General features: G+C 35.9%; 3 protein-coding genes, 2 long non-coding RNA genes and 1 pseudogene across 5 annotated transcripts; 3 read left to right on the plus strand and 3 right to left on the minus strand.

Annotated features, from left to right (window-relative positions):
• The first annotated feature begins 3,154 nt into the window (after positions 1 to 3,154).
• Positions 3,155 to 4,461, plus strand: LOC108854935 (E3 ubiquitin-protein ligase RSL1-like; annotated as a pseudogene).
• Positions 4,462 to 6,009: 1,548 nt separating this feature from the next.
• On the plus strand, positions 6,010 to 6,807 carry LOC130510750 (uncharacterized). The gene is made up of 2 exons (XR_008944489.1): positions 6,010 to 6,561; positions 6,676 to 6,807. It is a non-coding gene; the product is annotated as an uncharacterized LOC130510750 (long non-coding RNA).
• Positions 6,808 to 8,480: 1,673 nt separating this feature from the next.
• On the minus strand, positions 8,481 to 9,532 carry LOC108853081 (uncharacterized). The gene is made up of 3 exons (XR_008944490.1): positions 9,239 to 9,532; positions 8,955 to 9,153; positions 8,481 to 8,863 (listed from the first exon to the last, which is right to left on the minus strand). It is a non-coding gene; the product is annotated as an uncharacterized LOC108853081 (long non-coding RNA).
• Positions 9,533 to 13,748: 4,216 nt separating this feature from the next.
• On the minus strand, positions 13,749 to 15,542 carry LOC108831938 (uncharacterized). The gene has a single exon (XM_057008190.1). The coding sequence runs from the start codon at positions 15,540 to 15,542 to the stop codon at positions 13,749 to 13,751; it is 1,794 nt and encodes a 597-aa protein (XP_056864170.1).
• An 847-nt stretch (positions 15,543 to 16,389) lies between these two features.
• On the plus strand, positions 16,390 to 18,983 carry LOC108854934 (uncharacterized). Its single transcript, XM_057009043.1, has 7 exons — positions 16,390 to 16,661; positions 16,891 to 17,499; positions 17,566 to 17,753; positions 17,845 to 18,083; positions 18,176 to 18,375; positions 18,476 to 18,601; positions 18,685 to 18,983. The coding sequence occupies exons 1-7, from the start codon at positions 16,506 to 16,508 to the stop codon at positions 18,781 to 18,783; spliced, it is 1,617 nt and encodes a 538-aa protein (XP_056865023.1). The 5' UTR covers positions 16,390 to 16,505; the 3' UTR covers positions 18,784 to 18,983.
• Positions 18,984 to 19,575: 592 nt separating this feature from the next.
• Positions 19,576 to 20,512, minus strand: LOC108854936 (uncharacterized). The gene is made up of 3 exons (XM_018628612.2): positions 20,360 to 20,512; positions 19,819 to 20,188; positions 19,576 to 19,736 (listed from the first exon to the last, which is right to left on the minus strand). The coding sequence occupies exons 2-3, from the start codon at positions 20,173 to 20,175 to the stop codon at positions 19,707 to 19,709; spliced, it is 387 nt and encodes a 128-aa protein (XP_018484114.1). The 5' UTR covers positions 20,176 to 20,188; positions 20,360 to 20,512; the 3' UTR covers positions 19,576 to 19,706.
• Positions 20,513 to 22,493: the final 1,981 nt, after the last annotated feature.

Below are 22,493 nucleotides of genomic sequence, written 5' to 3' on the forward strand. Positions count from 1 at the left end.
TCATTACAGAGAAAAAGAAAACTATTTTGTGGTTAAAACCACTTATTTGACCACACAAAACCATTTAATCTAGAAACCAGCTAGCTTCTTGCCAAAGACATACACCAAAGATACAACCACTTTCGAGACCGAGATTGCAAGTACAAACCACATTGGCCAGATGGTCTGATCAGTGGCTGGATACACAAGCCAATACCCAGCTGTAAAGGTCCCAAAGAACAGTGCCACAGTAACCCAGAACACCATCCATCCAACGGTGAGTCTCCTCTTCAATGTCTCTGCTTTGTCTTGTTCTTCAAGTGGCTTCTGGAGCATTGCCAAATAAAGTCAACATTCAGTTACCATTACAATCCTATTTTTAAGGACTGCGAATATTACATAAAAAATGTTGGAAAATATTCTCCTCAGTGTCTTTATTTTGTTGGCTTGTTCTTCGAATGGCTTGTAAAGCTGTGCCAAGTTGAAGTACGTCACCACGAAACCAATGTTGCTGAGTATGAGTTAGGCAGTGTAACAAGGCTTGTATCTAAAGCGAATGTAACCATGTAAATCGAGTCCACCAGGTGGACTTGAGAAGGAAGCCACTATGGTTAGGCCACCAATGGTCAACACAAATTTGTTAAGTTCTCTTGCTCTTTATTTATAAAGAGCCTCCAAAGGATCTTACAATAAACTAATAAAGTGTACAAACTTTGTAACTCAAATCTTTTCTTCATTCTCAGTCATCTCTTTCTTAGAAGACATACTGACCGGCTTTCCTGAGAAAAATAAAACTAAAGGTTTACAGTACATGCTTCTAATCAAATCAATGTATCAACTATTTAATAAAACTTGATTTGCTTTTATGAAACCCACTAAAAGCTTTTACACACTTAATCACATATCTATACTTAAACGCCACGACTTTCTCTTGTTATGAATAACTATATGTCTTTATTTATGTCTCATTTGTAGAATCTTGTTATTACAAGTGTAACCTTCTTTCTATGACTTTCATGACCCAAAACGAAGATTTCTAAGTTCTTGAAACTAGTCTTCAATAAAACAGTTAATCAACCTATCAACACATTTACCTTAATATTCTATGTTCCAATAAAATAAGCAACCTTACTCTGATTATTGAAGAAATGGAACTGAGGATGATGAAATTCCTTGATTTCTCTCCCATCAACAATAGAATCAAGGAAATGATTTGCTATTACAACTACTTATATAGTGATTCAGATTAGAAAAAAAAAACATAAATGAAAACAACCTTTTGATTGATGCCACATGAAAGAGGATCAAATGTCTCTGAGCTTCTCATCCTAAAGGCCATCCCCATACAAGTTACAAAATTTCTTCTCCTCTGCAACTTTTGTCGTTATGCGAAGATGGTGAACTTCTATTAATTAAATTAACTGGTCTATTTTTTCCCCCAATATCATGAGCTTAAAAATCCTTTCTAATATTCTTTTTTTATAACATTCCTATTCTTATTTCTTTGTCAACATAACATTCCTATTCTAATATTCCTATTTTTAATAACCTTAGCTTATAGCTTTATGCTTTTAGCTTGCTCGATGCACCGATTACTCTTCCTTTTGTTTCGTTTACGGGTTGGTCTTTCAGATCCGAAAAGACTCTTAATGTAACCCACTTATTTCAAATACTTAATTGTGTCCAAATGTTTAAGAACGGAAAAACTCAAACCAGAAAAAAACTGATTCGAACCCCCAACCCAAGGATCCAAATGCCAATGCCAAACATTTTCTATGCTTATTCCTACATCATGAATAATACAAGAAGTAAGAAAAGCTCCTAATATTCAGATAAATCTTGCAATACAAACATAATTTCATCCAACATAATCTTGCAATAAAACAGTTAATCAACCTATCAACACATTTACCTTAATATTCTATGTTCCAATAAAATAAGCAACCTTACTCTTATTATTGAAGAAATGGAACTGAGGTTGATGAAATTCCTTGATTTCTCCCCCATCAACAATAGAATCAAGGAAATGATTTGTTATTACAACTACTTATATAGTGATTCAGATTAGAAAAAAAACATAAATGAACACAACCTTCTGATTGATGCCACTTGAAAGAGGATCAAATGTCTCTGAGCTTCTCATCCTAAAGGCCATCCCCATACAAGTTACAAAATTTCTTCTCCTCTGCAACTTTTGTCGTTATGCGAAGATGGTGAACTTCTATTAATTAAATTAACTGGTCTATTTTTCCCCCAATGTCATGAGCTTGAAAATCCTTTCTAATATTCTTTTTTTTATAACATTCCTATTCTTTTTTTTATCAACATAACATTCCTATTCTAATATTCTAAATACATTTTTGATAAACGAGACATCCCAAATTTTTAAAATTTTATTTTTACTTTGTCTACACCAACTCATAGTTATTTATATTTTGACCCCAACTATATAAAATCGGATTCTGCATCACAGACAGTATAAGTTGGGTATAATTCTGTTTCTAACCAGAACCGGATCAATCATCAGTTTACTCAAACAGTCAAACTCTTTTACGTGGCTAATCATAAAAGATACAAAGAAGTATTCAAGGATTCATTCATTCACCCACACAGAACAAAACTGTGTTATTTTGAAAGACTATTTTATTGGTCAGATGAAAAAGAGGTTACAATGTTTGTCGAAAAAAAGAAAAAGATCAATTTGATATAGTGATCAAGTTGTGTTGGACATGTAAGAGGATTTCCAATGTATATTTCTATATTTTTCTTTAAAATAGAAATTTTTATTATTGAAATGGATTTGCTCCAATGTATGTCTTTATATCAGAATTCGTCTATATTTTAGAGGAAAATAAAAAGAAATCCCAGTTTTTATTTTTATATTTAAAGATGAAAATAGCAAATCTTTATATATTAAAATAAATCTATTTCTATAAAAATAAAAATAGAAGTGGATTGGAGATGGTGTAAATTACAAATAACAAGTATAATAAGTTGAATTTGTTTTTACCGGTGAACAAATTTACGGATAATAATGAATCTAATAATCGAAAAGCTTTGAATCAAATAATCCGTAACTAATTAAATATAGAGAAATTGTCACATATACCATTTTCCTTATACCCTTTTTCAATTGTACACTAATCAATTTTACCATCAAAATTTTAACAGGTAAAAGACTATTCTACCCTGACTGATCAGAGGAGATGGAGAACCCATCGTCTTCTCCGTTCGGTGAACGCCTCCGCTTACGAGTCTGTCGCCGCCGAATTGAGCGAGAATTGAGCTCCATGCTCATCGAGAATCGTCAATTCACCATGATTCTATCCACCTCCATAGCTGTTCTCATCGGCTGCATCGTCATACTCGTCTGTTGAAGATCCGGCGGTTCCAGGAGCTCGAAACGCGTCGAGCAGCTTAAGCCTTTGGTCATCAAGCCGCCGACGGAAGATGAGGTTGACGATGGGAGGAAGAATGTTACGATCTTTTTCGGTACACAGACTGGAACCATGTGGTTAAAGGAAAGTGAAGATATTACATCCAAAGTAGCTATAGCTGAAGAGGAGGAGAAAAGAGATGAACTTGATGATGAGTTCTCTGTTAAATTGTTCTTTAAAGGAGTTTCAGTAACCAAGAGAAGAGATTCATGTTCTGGTTATTCAGGAATTGGTGTTGTGTTGGAGAGGTCAAGAGATTTTGAGTTGATTCAGGTCCAGAAGAAGTTGGAATTTATGCTAGGGAGTCTGTAGCTAACTACTTAGCTTTAATCGATGGTCTTACAGTAGCTTTACAGAACAATCTCCTCTCTGTGGTTGCTGTAACGGACTCAGAATCGCTTTATAATCAGGCAAGTCTCTTTTCAAATGGTTTCTTTATCCCTCTTTGGAGCTTTGTTATTTATATGAAATGTCTTTGCAGATAACTAGTGAGGAGAAGAAGCTTGAGATCCCTGTCTTGGTAGCTCTGAGAGAAAGGGTATTGGAGAAACAAGTAACCTTGATAGGTTTGTTCTAAAGCTTGCTCCTTTATGTGATCTTGACCAAGCTCTAAGCCTGGCTCAAGTAGCGGTAGGGATTTGTAATCTTGATGTTGTGAAAAACAAGCTGAGAACTGCTCCATCTGCTGTGAAGACCGTCTCTCCGAGATGATGCTAACACTGAAATGCACTCACAAGTTCTGTTCTCATTGCATGAAAACATACGTCCAAGGGAAAGTACAGTCTTCAGAAGTTCCGATCAGGTGTCCTCAACTGCAATACAACCATCATCTCTCCTCAGCAGAGTGCAAAATGTTTCTTCCTGTCTCATCTTTCAGATCATTCTGAGGAAGCAAGCATGCATGGTACCAACAGTGGCAAGATTTATTGTCCGTATCCGAACTGCTCTTTTCTGTTAGACCCTCGTGAGTGTCTTTTCTATTATTTATATAACACTTTTGATACTTGTATATAGGTTCAACTAATTCTAAACAAATTAGCTCTTTTTTAAGCCTGGCACTGGCCTTACTGTGGCTGTCAAAACCTTGAATCTTGATGGCCTTCAGGGTCATAAAGAGTGGCTTGTATGATCCTTTATAAACACTTCTAAATTGATTTATAAACTCACATAAATTGATTTATAAACTTATAAATTGTGTTATGAAGATTAATAAATTCGTATAATCTTTGGAATATATTTATAAACATATTTATAAACTCTTATAAATAGATTTATATTTCAAATAATATTTGATCAACTCTTATAAATATGTCCTAAACCCATCGACACAAACGAAAAATCTCTTATAAACCATTATAAGATGATATAAATCATTACAAAATGATTTATTAATTCTATAATTACACATACAATAATGATGCTTTTGGTTAGAAAATGATTTTGTAAATAATTATAAATAATGTACAAACATTTACATGAGAATTATAAACATTATAAATACTTTCATAAAGATTTACTTATAATTTTTGTAGGAATTTATAAATGATCTATAAGCTCTTCTAACTGATTTATAAACTCTTATAAATTGTGTTATGAAGATTATTAAATTCTTATAATCTTTGGAATAAATCCTTATAAACAGATTTAAAAACTCTTATAAATAGATATATAACCTTGTAAATTAATTTATAAACACTTATAAATAATGTATAAACTATTATAAATAGCTTATAAGTTCTTTTTTTTTTGAAACACAGCTTATAAGTTCTTGTAAATAGTTTTATAAACCCTTTTAAATACTTTTATAAACCTTTATAAAATGTTTATATATTAGTTATAATGGTTTATAAATTGTTTATATATTAGTTATAATGGTTTATAAATTGTTTATATATTAGTTATAATGGTTTATAAATTATTTATAATCCTTATAAAAGCCTTGTAGAATACTAAGTTCAAGTTTGTTATACATATCCTTATAGACTGTTTTTATAAAATCTTATAAATGTTTTTTATAAACTCTTACAAAACTCTTAAAATGATTTTATAAGTTCTTACAAACTGAATTATAAACTCTTATAAATTTTTGTATAAACTCATATGAATTGATTTATGAACTCTTATAAATAAAGGGGAGTTATTATGATCAGTAATGTTTTAATATGCTTTTTAATCCATATAAATGATTTTATTAATCCTTATAAATGATTTTATTAATCCTTATAAACGATTAAGTTAATCCTTAAATGATTTATAAAAAGGTTTATAAGATTCTGAAAATAGTCCATAAACATTTGTATCATTTATTAAACATTCATCACTCTTATAAACTCTTATAATTTCCGTTCTAAAAAATGTTATAAATCTTTTAAAATGATTTATAAACTCTTACTACTTCACATATATCTATGATGCTTTTAAATTTTCTTAAGCAATTGAATGGTTTTGTACACCCTTCTAATTTTGTTTTATAAACTCTTACAAAACTCTTAAAATGATTTATAAACTTTTATAAATTGATTTATAAACTCTTATAAATTGATTTATAAACTCCTATGAATTGATTTATAAACCTCTATGAATTGATTTATGAACGCTTATAAATAAAGGGGAGTTATGATCAGTAATGTTTTAATATGCTTTTTATTAAGAAAAAGGAATGAGCCGATGGGTTAGACTTTTGAGCCAAGCAGAGGACAGTGTGGGACAACTCACTGATCAAAAACGACGTGAAAAAATCAACTGAAAGTCAGACAAGAGTTGACGCAAGACTTGCAAAGCCAAAGCTCTATAAAGGAGCCCCATAAGCATTACACAACTCATTTATTTGCTATACAAACTTAAGAAGAAAAAAGAAGGATGATGATTCCGAACCAATCTTATTTCATTTCTTTCTTTTCCTTATTTTCAATACTCTTGCTTCTCCTATACTCCAAAGAGATGCTCTTTTGGAGTTCAAAAATGAGTTTCCGATCAGTGAACCACACCCAGGCGCTCCTTTCCCTAAATCCTTAATTTATAAAGGATTATAAATAATTTCTAAAGATTTGTAGATCATTTGTAATGGTTTCTAAGTTATTTATAATAGTTTATATATACTCTGGTCTGGATGATCTTGCAGCAGCCTGCAAGGCAATAGGAAATAGTGAGTTCTGTCATTATTCACGAAACAGTTTACTTTAATGGGAAGTAAAGCCATGAACATGTTTGATCTGATCATCTTGATGATCTACTCGTGTATCTTTATTTACGATTGCAGGATCACCAGAGTGATCAGCAGCAGAGGAGATGACCTCTGAAGACTGAAGCTAACCCTCTAGTGTTTGATGATTTTTTTTTACTTTTGTATCTAATATAAATTATTTATAAACCCTTACAAAGTTATTTATAAGCACTTATATATATTTATTTATATGCCGTTAGGAAGAAACAGTCAGTTATCAAAGTCAATAACAGTGTCATTATTAACAAAGAATTTGGTAAATGAACCCCAAACTGATAAATACGGACACTGGATTCTGTAAAATCACCATAGCTCTGATGCTCCTTAGCTGTAGCAACCAACGCATTACTTATGCGCGACTTCAAATCAGGAAGTAGAGCCTTCAAATACCTCTTATAAGTTCTAAGTCTCAAGACTAATATTATAATCAGAAAGAGTAAGTTATAAGTCTCGGAGAGAATAAACAACAGCCAACAACCAACTTTAAATATATTTTATAAAGTTTGTCAATATTTTATAATTCTTTATAAAGTTTTTCAGAGTTTTTTAAAAGGTTTATAAATGATTTCTAAATCTTTAAAAATGATTTATAAACATTTATAAAGTATTTATAATCCTTATAAAGCCTTAGTGATGGGGAAGTTGTTAGAATACGAAGTTTCCAGCTGCATACTCGGAATGTTCTAAGAATCCCTATGAAAATAATTGCTTGTTAAAATTTATAATCTCAAATTAAAGTACACAAACAGCACACCATAAGTCAAGCAAGATCCATAATTTGTCAATATAAACCTGCAACTCGTAGTTGAGGCTTCCTTAATAAAAACAAACTAGATCTTGATCCGTGCGACCGCACGGGTATTAATTTTTAGTTTTAGTTTTTATTTATTTATACTAAATAGTATATTTGTAATATTTGATCGTTTTATATTGACTAAGGTAGGGCTGAATATTTGGGTATCCACTCGAATTCGGTTAAAATTTATTCGGATTTGAGTTTTTTTAGTTTAAAGATTCTAACTCTATTCGAGTATTTATAACATTTGGTTCCGGTTTGATTCAGATCTTTGCGGATTTGATAACCCGTTTAAACTATTTTTAAATTTTCAAAATTAATATATCTTTAAATTTCTCTAAATCTAAAGCCAAAGTACCTAAATTAAAAATTAAAAATAGGTTTAACTTGAATATTTGGATGAAGAATAAATATATATTTTAAGTATTTTTGATGTTTTGATTATTGTTTATCTACTTTAAATGTTAACTTTTGATTATTTTTTATATTTCAAATATTTTTAAACAACTTAAAATAGCTTATATCTTAGATATTAATTCGAAAAATAGCTACCATATTAAAGTATATAAATATGATTTAAATACATTCGAATATCCAAAATATTTCGTTCGGATAAGGTTTGGTTATGGTTCTCTAGATACCAAGTTTAGATATTATCTAGTTTCAGTTTAAATTTGCTAATACTTTTTTCGTTCAGATTTTTTAAATGAAAAGTTGATATTATAATTTCCAGAATTGTTTGTCTAATAAGAACATTTTTTTTTTGAATTTGACATTGATTTAATGGAGAAGTTAATGAAGTGTATTAAATTCAAATTCAATTTTGGAAAACACATTAATCTAAGTGGAAAAGACAAAACATTAAAATAGGAAGTGTCATTTAATTGTGTATTTAATTTAAATATAATTTTGGAAAATACATTAATCTAAGTGGAAAAGACAGCACTAAAATAGGAAGTATTATTTAATGTCAGTGGCATATCATTGTAATTAAAAGTGAAAACTAAGGGGTATTTTATATGGGTACTTCTCTTTTAATAATATAGATAACTAGAGATAGGCTTTATAAGGGGGTGGGAGTAGTTCACACACGCTTACTCTCAGTACTCCTCCTCTTGTTGGTATTTTTCTTCTTCCTCATCCTCGTACTCACCTTCTTCATCTGCAGTTGTGTCTTGGTACTGTTGGTACTCTGAGACAAGATCATTCATGTTGCTCTCTGCCTCTGTGAACTCCATCTCGTCCATTCCTTCCCCTGTGTACCAATGCATCTGTTGAATGATCTCCCAAACCCATTTGATCATACCGAGGAGATGACACCCTTTCGCAAGGATATTGTACGTCACAGTATCAGGCTCCACTCCATGCTTGATATTCATATCACCAGCTAACTCCAAAGCTTCTCCGATGGAGCCAGCTAGACAGAACCTGTTGATGAGTATGTTGTGGCTATACACAGTAAGGACCAATCCGCATTTCGAAACTGTACAGAGGAAAGACTTGGCTGTATCTACAAAACCTGATTGAGCTGACATTATACTGCCGCCAGCCTATATTGTAACTGCATTTTACAGTATCTGCATCTGCATTTCTCACTCACTCGCATCCTCCTCTCTCGCAGAGTGTGAGAGAGTGAACAAGTGTTGTACTCGTGCCTGACCATAGTATCGCCATCAGGGTACCAAGCAACTTCATCTCCTCTTTGATACTATCTATCGCTGCAATCAGAATCAATTTCAGAAATCCCAATAATTGAACTTCCAATAGATCTGGTATTACGAAGATCAGATCGATTTTATATACCTCAATGGTCGAAAACGAACGGTGACGGAGATACTATCCCGCTCAGAGCTGATAGTCTCCTCCACAGGCTCGCCGAGAAGCTCCTCTGACGGGTACGGGATAGAGGATCCTGTTCCGAAGCTCTCGGACCCGATTGGCCCATAGTCGGAGAAGGTGTGACTAGTAGTCATAGATCGGGAGCCGATTCCGCCGCCGGTGGAGGTGACGGTTGCTGAGATGAGAAGAGGAAGTGGAAGAAGAAGAGGGACTTGCTGGTCTGTTATTAGAGAAGGAATAGCTGCTCCTTGTTCGAGACGATGATGAATTAAAAATAAGATAAGGGCAGTCTAGTAATTCACATATTAATGAATGTGGTATTTTTGAAAATGTGTTTTGATTAGTGGTATAGTTGATTTTTTTTTTTTTGACGGCAAACGGCTATTCTATTACTCAAGCTTGAGGTGGTCTGGGTAACCAGACCGGAATAGAACAACCAATAAAATGTAACTTCCTATAGAAGGATCTAGCTGTCTTAGCTAAAAAGTCTGAAATCTGATTACGCGCTCTAGGAATATAAGAAATCTTGAAGTCGGGGAAGCAAATGATCAGTGTCTCTATCCTCTCCAGCTCCGTAGCAAAACTTGGCCAAGCATGAGGTTCCTTGACCATAGCAATCAATTCCTTGCAGTCTGTTCCAAAGTTCTGACAAGTTGAATGTTGAAGCATATTCTCCATCGCCCATCGCAGTGCTTCCACTTCGGAGTGCAGAGCTGATTCTCTTCTAGGAAAGTTCTGTGATCCCATGAGTTGTGTGTTTCCCCTACTGTCCAACCAGACCCATCCACACCCACTAAATTGAGCCTGAGATGTCCAAGATCCATCCAGCAAACAAATATTACCCAAGCTTATGACTTGAGGTTCCTCTACATTGTTTCCTTGTACCGCTACTGGTATCGTTTCATTGGCATTAAACCAGGCTTGACACTCACTTTCAGCATAACGAACTAGTTCCAGAGGGTCTCTATCTATGCCCCTAAAGAGTTTATCATTTCGAGCCTTCCAGATGTACCAAATCAGCCAGGGATAAGGATCCCTGTCTTGATCTGGTTCAAGTATACCATTCTTTTCCCAGAAGAGGTAGTTCATATTCGTGTATATACTTGATGCCGGAAAAACAGCAGGGCTCGTCGGAGTTGATGAGTGAAGCCAGACCTGTAGAGCAGGTGGGCATTCAAAAATAGCATGTGTTGCTGATTCCTCGGGGTCACCACATCTTGGGCAGTAATTATCGCATCTCATATTCCGCCTCACTAGATTTCTCGTTACTGCCACTTGACCAGTTAACAATTGCCATATAAGATGACAGATTTTCTTCGGCGCCTTTATCTTCCAAGCAAAGGCTTGAAGTTTTGTGATACTTGGTTCTACCACTTCTTTTTCGCCTGCATCCTTCAAAAGGTTTTGGGCAACCCAATATCCAGACTTAACCGTATATTGTCCATTTCTCGTGAAGTTCCAGCAAAATGTGTCAGACCTATGAGTTGTGCTTAAGGCCAAACTCCTAATAAGTGGTATGTCAGCAGGGCTAACATATTGTTCCAGTAGATCAACATCCCATTCCTTCAACTCCTGGTTAATAAGATCACTTACTCTCATATTTGGATTCATAACTGGCGCTATAGGTATAGCTGGCATAGCTGGAGTGTTTGGAATCCAGGGATCCTCCCACACCTTCACCTCATAACCAGAGTGTATTTTCTGCCTTATCCCCAGCAACAAAAGCTTCTTCGCAGCGGAGATACTAGTCCACACATATGAAGGACTGTTTACAGAATTTACTCGCAAAGGCGAGCTTAGTCTATAGTACCTTCCTCTTAAGACACGAGCAACCAGCGAATCCGGGTTTTGTGTTAACCTCCATAATTGTTTTGCTAATAATGCCAGGTTGAACTCATGGATCATACGGAATCCAATCCCTCCTTCTTCTCTCGGGAGGCAGACTTTCTCCCATTTCGACCAGTGTATTCCTCTTTTTGGAGGATTTGAACTCCACCAGAATTGGGCAATAGCACTAGCAAGGTTTTCACATATCTCCAATGGGAGTAGAAAAGTAGACATTACATACGTCGGTAGAGCTAGCAATATGGACTTAATCAATACTTCTTTCCCTCCTTTCGATAGCCAACGACCTGTCCAGCCGTTCACTCTATGCATTAATTTGTCTTTCAGGAAAGCAAAGAGCTTGCACTTAGAACCACTAATATCTTCTGGAATACCCAAGTAGGTTCCCATCCCTCCATCATTCTGTATTCCAAGTACATCCTTGATCTCTTGCCTTGTGGTTGCGTTAATCCTCTTACCAAAGAGTAAGGAAGATTTATCAAAGTTGATACATTGTCCTGATGCCTTGCCATAGATCCTGATCACTTTCATTACTTCTTCACATTCACGGGGCTCCGCCTTACAAAAGAAAAGGCTATCATCAGCAAATAGTAGGTGAGATATCGATGGACACGCGCGGGTAACGCGCATCCCCGTTATCTTTCCCTGGTTCTCTGCGTGATTAAGAAGGCTAACGAGCGCTTCCGTGCATAGAATAAAAATGAAAGGAGATAAAGGATCTCCTTGGCGTAGGCCCCTTCCTGGGATGATATTTCCTCTTGGTTGCCCATTCATGAGGACTTTGTATTGGACCGACGTAATACATCTCATTATCCATGTGATCCATGTCTCTGAGAAACCCATCTTTCTCATCACAGCTTCAATAAATGACCATTCCATCCTGTCATAAGCTTTGCTCATATCTGTTTTAATAGCCATTCTTTTGTTGCGTCCGCTTGGCTTGGTCCTGAGTGCATGGAACATCTCTTGAGCAATCATAATATTGTCAGATATCTGTCTTCCAGCAACAAAGGCTGACTGGGTTTCCGATATCAATCCTGGTAGCACTTTCTTAAGTCTCTGGCATAGGACCTTAGAGATGATCTTGTAACTTACGTTACACAAACTAATAGGCCGAAACTGGGCCATATCATTTGGTTTTGTCGTCTTTGGGATGAGGCAGATATTGGTTTCGTTCAGCCCATCTGGCATTGTCCCATCAGTGAGGAACTTATTAACCATAAGAGTTAAGTCATCCTTTACTATATCCCAGAACTTCTGGTAGAACAGCGCAGTCATCCCATCTGGCCCTGGGGCTTTTTCAGGGTGCATAGCAAACAATGCTAATTTAATCTCCCATTCCGTTACCGGTGCTGTAAGATTTTCGTTCATTGGCTCCGTTATTGTCGTAGGAACTTTAGATAGAGCTTCTTCAATATCCTGCGGATTAGAAGATTCAAAGATTTGTCTAAAATAGCTAGTAGCAATGGCTACTAATCCTTCCTCATCCTCCACAATATTTCCATTTTCATCTACAAGCTGAGTAATCTTGTTCCTTGCTCTCCTTTGTTTCGTCAAGGCATGGAAAAACTTCGTATTGCGATCTCCTTCTCTTAGCCAAAATACACGACTCTTTTGTTTCCAGAACATTTCTTCTGCCTTAAGAGCATCAGAAAGCTCCTTCAACGCTGCTGCAATTTGCTCAGTCGTGGCATTATCATCTGCATATAAGCCTTCCACTTTTTCTTTAAGTTCTTCCACCAGTTTTGCAGAGTTTAATGTTGTTTTGTCTTCTCCACTCACTCAATGCTTTCCTACAACTGGAAATATGTTCCATTATAGTGGCATTGGGGGGAAGATCCGGCGATTTCCATCCCTCCAAAATAACTTGTCTTAGTTCTTCATTATCCAACCATCTTTTGTCAAACTTAAAATTTCCTTGATCTCCTGGATGGCTTTTTGAGAATGTCAGCAAGTATCGGACGATGATCCGAACCCCATAACCTCATATACTTAGTCTTGGAATGAGGGAACTTTTCATGCCAATCGGCGTTTCCTACTGCTCTGTCAAGACGACATCTAACAGTTACTCTCCCTGCTCTCTTACCAACCCATGATAGCATATCACCAGTATATGGAAATTCCAGCATCCCACAATCACTTAGCATTTGTTTAAAAGGTAAAAATGAGCTATCAGTACGTTGTCTACCTCCTTCTTTTTCATTATGACCTGTAATTTCATTGAAATCACCTATCATAAACCAAGGTCCAGTTCTCGTTGTTGCGAAACGCGTAAGACGTTCCCAAACTTGTTCTCTTCGTTCTAATACAGGATCTCCATAAACAAACGTCATAAAGACTTTTATTCCATCAATGACTGCCTCAATGTCAATCATTCTGTTATTTGAAAATAAAACATTAACTTGAAATTCATCCATAAATAAAAGAGCTAAACCTCCACTGAGACCAAGTGGCTCAACGGTAAACAAACGATCAAATCCTAAGTCGGCCTGAATGTTCTGCAACAGCAGCCTTCTGTTCTTTGTTTCAGAAAGGAACACAAGTCCTGGGCGATGCTTCTGACACATCTCCGTAAGGCGTCAAACTGTGAGGTCGTTCCCTATCCCTCGACAGTTCCAACTGATTGTCTTCATTGATAATGTTTTGGTGAGTTTTTGGAACCCACCAAACCATCATTGTGTCTCGAATTGCTTCTGCCAGACTTAGAATAATGTCGATGTTTATTATCCTGATATGTTGCCTTATGGACAGCAGGTTTACTGGAGCGTGCACGCGGGGATCCTCTGCGTAGGAAGGCAGCTTTCTTGTTCAGAATACCCAAAGGAGCATTCGGCCGATTAGAACTCTTGGCACTTCGGTTCGTTTTCATGACCTCCTTGGCACGAGAAGCTTCGATTCGCGAGTTTGCCTCTGTCCTCGGGTTTGTCTCCGTCGCCTCTATTGCCATGAGCTCATCCCCCAATAGATCATCATCTTGAATCTCACACTCCATCGTACCATCATCCTGCTGCTCAACAATCTCCATATCCTCTAGTGCCCCGATGATTTGATTATTCTCTAACCCATTAAGCTCCACCTGAAGACTAGCTGGTGAGAATGTTAAAGTCCGAGCAAGGCTTCTAATCGTAACATTAGCTAGTTGATCAGTAGAAGTAGCTGTTGGCGTAACAATAGTACTCGCTAGGCGTTTGGGCTTAGGTTCCTCCTCCCTCCTCTGATCATTGATGGGTCTCTTGTCCTTGCTCTTATTAAACTTGGGGCGTCTTTCATCAGCTCTTGAAGTCTCTGATTGTTCATAGGGAACAACCTCTTTTGCGCCTGGCATCATGTTCTTCTTATCTCCCATATGTAGAGGCCTGTTTTTCTTTTCCCGCCAGACGCCTTCCGGTTTGCGGTCATACGGTCTACCCCCATGGCGAGAGTAGTTGATATGACTCTCCTTCCGTTCATCTCTTCCCCTGATGATTCGGTCTCTATGCGAGCTCTGATTAGCTCCATATCCGCGTTTTTTCTCCACATTAGCAGGCTGATATCGGTCACTCTCCGCAGCGTAGGAGTATGGTCGTTGAATCCGATCATGGATTCGCGAAAACTGCCTCACATCAGTGTTCGATTGTTGATTTCCCAGTAGTGGTTGATAAGAAAAGTGATAATCATTATTCCTTGCATTCCCCAGCAAAGGCTGAGTGATTCGTTGATCAGCAGGCAATTGAACTCGAGTAAACACATCACCACGGTTACTGAGTGATTGATCTACCTCCTTAGTCGGACATTGAGCCTTCTCATGTGTCATGAAACCACATTCTGTGCAATGCTTGAACAGCATCTCGTACTTGAACTCAATGGTAACTTCCTCTCCTTCTGCATTTTCTGCCTTTCTTGAGAACTTTAACGGACGTCTTGAGTCAATATCTATCAATAACCTCCCCCCATAAAGGTCAATTGTATCAACATGGCCAAGTCTTCCTCCTATATTCCTCAGGTTCCTGTCCGTCCAGAGATGTAGCGGAATGCCGATAATCCTAACCCAAAAAGGAACAATCCAAGGGTAGTCATCGTGGACAATAGGCTCCCATCGTACCAACACGAACATGCAGTAGTTATAGTGAAATGGCCCCTGTCGAAGCACGAAGTTAAGATCATCTTCACAGGTGAAATTGAAAAGGAACTTGCCATTTCCCAAGTCATTGGCAGTAATCTTATCCTGAAGTCCCCATTGTTGAGGCATCTTCTGTAGAAGCTTCTCGACATCTTGTTTTTTGGGATTTAAGACTTTCCCAATAAGAGACATACGATACTCTTTGATAACAAATGCTTCATCCTGTTCCGTTAGTTGAATCGGAGCATCATCATCTTCATATGAAATTCCTTTGCCCTTGATATCCGCCGTATGGGCAGATTTGAACCGAGCATATGATCCCATATAATCGGAGATTAGAATCACAGTCTATTATTGTAACAGAGAAGTCGTCGTTCCGCCGTAGCAATCTCTTTTCAAAGGAAACAGAGATTATGAACCGAGCTTAAGCAAAACAGAATGAACCGTGAAGCTTCCTAGCAGAACCCGTACAGAGCAATCAGATCGTGCGGGAACAGGTCTTGTTGTGAGATTATCAATCGTCAAAGGACGTATTGATGATGAGACTATCGAAGTTTCAAAGGAAGCTTCAATGTAGGAACACGTACTGCAGATCAAACTATAAGGTTATAGCTTGATGGGTACGCAACTGATCGTCCGAGAGACAGCGAAGCCGAGGGGTCGGAGAGAGTGATCGGAACCCTCCCTGGCGATGAGGAGACAGGCACGGGCACCGTCGGGGTGCTGGATCTGCTTCAGGACGCCGGGATCTTCAGATCGCCATTGAGATCACCTTAGGAGCGGCTAGGGTTTTCTTCCTTGCACGTTTTTGGACAGAGAATATTTATGCCTTGTTTTTTACCCCAAAAATCAACATTTTTATTTGCAATTTTTTTATTTGACTAAGGGACCCCCTTGAGAAAGAAAACAATCACCAAGTCTGGTATAGTTGATTAGTGGTATCATCAAAAGTGTATTTATAAAATTTCCCCTTAAATATAAGTGTAAAATTCTTTAAAAGACCATCATGTGCTTACAGCTTACACAAGTCGTATTTGTTAACTTAAAATCAAAACAAGTGCGAGTCCTATGACCTGAACAAAACAAATCGAATAAAACAATCCGGATCTAATTTATCAATAACCGGAACCGGGTCAAAATCCCATTATGTGGCGATTCGTGAGAGAAAGAGCCAAGCAACTGTTCAAAAGTATCTCAAATAAGATCAAACATGGACACACCATCTCTTCCATCATTCATATCCTCTGAAACCTCCGTTTGAATTTCCTCTCTCTTCTCACACTACCAATGGGTGCTTCGTCCTCTACAGATAGTAAAGAGTTATCCGAGAAGCGAGAAATCGAAAGCCTTGCTGCTTCCACCGGCGCCCTTCCTCTTCTTCAACGATCTTTTTCCAAGCTCGCCGATGCTCAGACCAACACCGTTTCGTTCCAATCATTCAAGGTAAATAACTCACGATTTCCGATTAGGGTTTTTGATTGTTCCTTAGAGAATCTCGATTCTAATTTTTGGGATTTTGATCTCACGAAACGTCGAAATTGGATCGTGAATTAGGGTTTTGATCGGATCATGAAATTAGGGTTTTGAGACTGAGATCGTACTGTAGATCTCTGCTTAAGCTTTATGATGAATTTCATCAAGTTTTTTTTTTTTGTTTTGTTTCGTATTGTAGAAAAGCTTCACCTTGAGCTTCAAGACAACTACTTGTGAAGGAGAGCAGACAGTTCCAGATTCGTTTCCGAGTTTGTTGGAGCATTTAGGACCATCTTTAGTAGATTTGTTCTTCCTCCCTGATAAAGGAGGAGGTTTGAGTTGGGTCGAGTTTGCTAGAGGTTATGTCAAATGCTGCGGAAGAATGTCTGCCTCCATGTCTTACAACACTTTGCTTAGAGTGTTTCATCTGACTGCTAAAAACGCTGGCTTTTCCTCAAAGCTTGAGTTCGAATCTGACGAAGCTGATTGTAAGATCAACGGGTCGATTTCGACTGTAGAGTTGGTTATGTTTCTGTGGATGTGTTGGACAATGTCGTGGGATGGTCGAAGCAGTAGATCCACCACCGACTTGTTTCTTCCTGATATTAGTCACTTGGTTATGTCAGCGCTTGTGTCTTGCACTGAATCTGGAGCTAGTTTGGATGTCTGGGATTCTAATGTTTTCGGTTTGGAACTCGAGCTTCCTGTCGGGAAGTTGCTGACGTGGGCTTTGACGACGATTCCAAGCCTCACTGAGTGTCTTTCTCACTTCTGCAACGCGAGACTTCAACATTGTTTAAATGCAGAGGTATTCTTTTCTTTACTTGTTGCTTCTCATTTAACCATAAGGTGTTTGCTAAAAGTGGATTTACAGGATGGATCTGGGCCTTCGAAGTCTGCCACTGGAGATGATTCTGCGTCCAAGTCATGTGAAAACACTCTTCTCACATGTGGAAGGGCATGGGCGATTTCTTTGACGTCCAAGAACACGTTAAGTGAGGAGATCTTGAGCTCATGCTTTCCCTGCAATAGCGATGAAACCAATGAAAATCTTCTTTACCGGTAATCCCACTGTCATGCTTCTGTGAGAGTCTTGTCTCTCTATTGTGTACTTAAGTCTTAAGGTGGTGTTCTATGTTCATCTGTCTTTCAGCTCATACCATCATGGGAAAGGCATGAATCGATTGTGGGACAACGTTCAAGGGTATCATGCTCCGATACTATTGATAGTTTCTGCAAGTGGAGGAGTTGATCATGAGGGTACCTCAAGCGAGAGGAAGTGGGTCATTGGTGCAATCCTGCAGCAGGGTTTTGAGAACAGAGATACATTTTACGGAAGCTCTGGGAACTTGTTCTCCATTAGTCCTGTCTTTCACGCATTCTCATCTTCAGGTACTACTGCACAGATTTAAAAAAAAAACTCATCCGCGTGATCAGTTGTTTTGCATTAGTATAGTCTTTAATGGTTTTGTGTTCAACTTCAGGGAAAGAGAAAAACTTTGCATATAGCCATCTTCATCCCTCTGGTAGAGTCTATGATGCAAACCCAAAACCTGTTGGAATTGGTTTTGGGGGAACACAAGGAAACGAGAGAATTTTCATAGACGAAGACTTTGCTAAGATCACAATCCGTCATCATGCAGTTGATAAAACTTACCAGCCTGGCTCCCTCTTCCCAAACCAGGTAACACACAAGTGCTGGTCTATATATATATGTGTGTTTCAAGTTCTGTGGTCTTGGATCTTTAATAACATGTGTTGTTGTACGTTATTTGCCGCTGCAGGGTTATTTACCAGTAGAGGCTTTGGTGTCAGATGTTGAAGCATGGGCATTAGGTGGAAAAGCAGCTAAGGAAGTTCAAGAAGCATACAAGAAAAGAGAAGAGCTTTTCACCGACCAACGTCGAAAGGTAAAGAAAAGAGCAATAAGATCTGTTATGCAAATGCTGCAAAGGACTTGCAAGTTTGACAAGTTGTTTGAATGTATCTGCAGATTGATTTGAAGACGTTTACGAATTGGGAAGATTCACCTGAGAAAATGATGATGGATATGATGGGGAATCCTAATGCTCCGGCAAGAGAAGAGAGGTAATGAATGAGTGAGAGGGGCCAATACTGGTTTGGTATTATTTATGCACATACGTTTTCTCAATAGAGGTTTTGTCTGTAAAAAATATACATGTGAAGAAACTCATTTGCTGTTTGCTTAAGTTATGTATTACTATTATCGTTGCCAAAACTCGAAGCAGAGTGTTGATTTGAGATTTACTAATAAAAATGCTTTTTTTTTTCCTCTGATCCAGTACCCTAGGTTTAGTACTGAGTACAGTTTTAAAGCATCCGTTTAAGTTGCTATTAAATAATGAAAGAGTTAAATTAATAGATGTATGTATACATTGGAACAAAACTCAATTCTAGTTTCTACATCCCCTGTTTTTGAAGAAAAACAAAAAGTTCGAGATGCTTTTACACATTGAATCCACATGCTCTTGACCAGCAAACTAGTTTATTCAAAGTGCATAATTAACTAGCAAAATCTCCATTAAAACAATATATGTATCAGATAAAAAAGTCTCCATTAAAGCAAAATCTCCATTAAAACAATATATGTATCAGATAATTAACTTGACAAACATGAATTCTCGCTTTTAAGCTCAAGAACAACGCTAAAACAATATATGTATCAGATCGGATGCAAAATATCTAAAGTATCACAAGGACATCTACGGTTTTTCAAAGCCTTGTCTGCATACTTCTATGTGCTTTAAGTTTATTCCTAGAAGCACCAGTATGTTGGCTCATCTTCTTGTAAAACAAAGCCTCACCAGCCTCTTATTGAGAAAAGAAAGACATGAATTATAAACTTCATGGCTTCTGATCAAAAAGTTCATACATTTCAGGTTCACATAAAGAAAGAAACAATACAGATGTATCTATCCCAATCAAGAGTTATACATTCCCAAAGCTAGACATGCCAACAGAACAACAAGAGTAAACCCAAATCAAGCGAGAGCATCATTGCTTCTTGTCTTCTGCTTTCCTCGGCTGCAAAAAAACAACCAAACCAAAACACATAAAGGTCAGTGAACTCAGTACACAGACATGTAAATCCAAACACAAAACGGACCTTGACACCAGGAGCTTCTTGGTGAATCTCTTCCTCAGGGATGATGACAGGCCACTGCTCCCCGGCTTCACGGAACATCTGCTCTGTCTCAAGATACTGCCCTTTGTCAAGAATCATCTTCCTGATGGACTGAGCTGACGTGGCCGCCGCATCGAAAGCTTCCTCAACACCGTTAACGAACGTGACGCTGATCTGCGGTGGCTGATCGTCTGTTCTGCGTTTCACCAGAACCTGACAGTTAGGGTTCGACTCTTTGGCCTTCCTCGCGTTGCACTGAGCCAAGAACTCGACGCAAGAGGCGAGTCTTGGATCTAATGTGTTGAACTCAATCTTTACTTTTGATAGGAACTTCAACATCCTCTTCTCAAACCTAAATAAAAACCATTAATAACAAATCATCGTGAATCGAAGATCTGAAGATGATGATTTGTTTTCTACCAAAAATCTGGTAATTGTTCCAAATGATTCGTGTGATAAACCTAATAAAATTGCTATGTATAAGAAACTAAGATTTTTGGGTGAGAGGAGATCTCGGACTTACACAGGTCGACGGGAGCTCTCCGGCGAGAATCGCTTAAAGGGAAAATGCAGAAGAAAGCGATGCAGGTGAGAGAAGACGGAAGAAAGGGTTTTGGGCTTTCGACTGTAAAACGACGATACTACCCTTACTCTTATCCTCCTTTGCTTCGGTTTGGTTCGTTTTTCTACTGGAGAAAAACAAATTGAGAATCATTCTTACAGTTTGAGATATCCAGATGTCTTTTTTTTTTTGTCAACTATCCAAATGTCGTTAATAGAATTTTTCTTACGATTCATAAAAAAAAAATAGATTGTTTCGATCTAAATATAAATTATATTTTTATCAAAACTAACTATCAAATTAACTAGTAGCGTGCAAATAATATTTTTCATTCTTCTTTTCTTAGATAAAAAGTACAAATTATCTAATATGATTAACAATATATGACAATTAGTAGTTTTTAATAATAAAATTTCGATAAAAATTATTGTATCTTTCATCATTTTTGTTTAATTTAATATTATTAAAAAAAATTAATCAATTATATTTACCATATAGTCAAAATTTTAAAATTTTCTTATACGTTATATTTTAATTTTTTTAAAACGACATTAAATTATTCAAACTGTTAATATTCTTACATTAAAATTTGTTAGTAATGATTTTTTTGTTATAACAATATATAAATAATAATAAAATCATATGAACATGAATTTTGAAAAATCTTCAATTCAATTCTAAGGATTCTAAAGGAGTACAAAGTGATATCGGATCAGCAGATAAATTATGATCTCATTATGCCTAGATTATGTATCTCTAAAATACTCCGTAGTTCCTGTCTTATGGATTCTTCAATCTTGTGATCGAATTGAATCAATGATTTTTCAAAATTTATTTTCTGACCCGATATCACTTCGTACTCCTTTAGAATCCTCAGAATTGAATAGAAGATTTTTCAAAATTCATGTTCATATGATTTTATTATTATTTATATATTATTATAGCAGAAAAATAAATCATTAATAACAAATTTTAATGTGAAAATTAAACAGTTTTAATAATTTAACGTTGTTTTAAAATATTCAAAATATAACGTAAATGAAAGTTTTAAATTTGTATTAAATGATAAATATAACGTCATTTTATTATATGATAAATACAATGACAAATAATCAAAATCATCTAATTCTATAGAAAAGCTGACAAATAAGTAGAATCACTTCATAAATAATAGTATAGATCAACGAGTATTACAAATTTTAGCAATAATTTTATAGTTTTGTTCATGTTACATTTATTTTAGTAATATTAAGTTGTTTATTTTATTTATTTATTATTTTTTAAAGGAAATATGTTTCTCTTTTATATCACTGAATTATTTTACCAATTAAATAATATGAATTCACAGAGTACAATCTCATTTCTAGATATATATAATTGGAAAAATGGTTGTTGACTACATGAAGTCTTGACCATCCCATGGATAACCATTCAAACTAAATTGATATACATCCAGTTAGACGAAATATATTTTATGCTTGACAACATCTCTCAACTTAATGATGTTATGTAATTAACATCAACAAGTTATTTTATTCATCCAAAACTGATATGGATATGAGAGACCTTTTAATATGTTTTATCAATTAAAGTATGATTAATCCGACCGTATTTTAATTAAAATTAAATTTTAATCCGGTTTTTAAAAGCGTGAGAATATTTTTAACAAAATCAAATTTACAAAATCAATTTGTTTTAACATTTATGATAAGTAGTGTTTTAACATTTTTATTTTACTTTATTTTAAAACTATATAACTATATTGTTTTTGTTAAATATGAAAGTTATATAAGATATTATTTAATTTTATTTTTTTCCAATTATTTTTACATGTTTTGTTATGAATTTTGATAAAATTTATTTAGTTTGTTTGATTAATTGTGTGATCTATATTTATTTGATATTTAATTATAAAACTTATTTGACGTCAATTTATTGACTTTAACATTTTATTTGTTTAAAACATATTTGATGTCAACTTAAACTAAACATAATCTTGCGTATATAATTATTAATTTTATTCTTTTAGGAATAACATATTCTATGAATATGAATTTGTTATGAAAGTTTTACTAAGTTTAATTGAACGTAATTT

This window comes from Raphanus sativus, chromosome 4 (assembly GCF_000801105.2).
Source record: "Raphanus sativus cultivar WK10039 chromosome 4, ASM80110v3, whole genome shotgun sequence".
NCBI classification, from domain to species: domain Eukaryota; kingdom Viridiplantae; phylum Streptophyta; class Magnoliopsida; order Brassicales; family Brassicaceae; genus Raphanus; species Raphanus sativus.

What these genes read in the sequence shown, in the direction of transcription:
- LOC108831938 (XM_057008190.1), bottom strand. Translation starts at nt 15,542, where the DNA reads ATGGGATCATATGCTCGGTTCAAATCTGCCCATACGGCGGATATCAAG.
- LOC108854934 (XM_057009043.1), top strand. Translation starts at nt 16,506, where the DNA reads ATGGGTGCTTCGTCCTCTACAGATAGTAAAGAGTTATCCGAGAAGCGA. An exon ending in TTTCGTTCCAATCATTCAAG is followed by an intron (nt 16,662 to 16,890) that starts GTAAATAACTCA and finishes TTCGTATTGTAG; the next exon opens with AAAAGCTTCACCTTGAGCTT. An exon ending in TCACCGACCAACGTCGAAAG is followed by an intron (nt 18,602 to 18,684) that starts GTAAAGAAAAGA and finishes ATGTATCTGCAG; the next exon opens with ATTGATTTGAAGACGTTTAC.
- LOC108854936 (XM_018628612.2), bottom strand. Translation starts at nt 20,175, where the DNA reads ATGTTGAAGTTCCTATCAAAAGTAAAGATTGAGTTCAACACATTAGAT. An exon ending in AAGAAGCTCCTGGTGTCAAG is followed by an intron (nt 19,737 to 19,818) that starts GTCCGTTTTGTG and finishes GTTTTTTTGCAG; the next exon opens with CCGAGGAAAGCAGAAGACAA.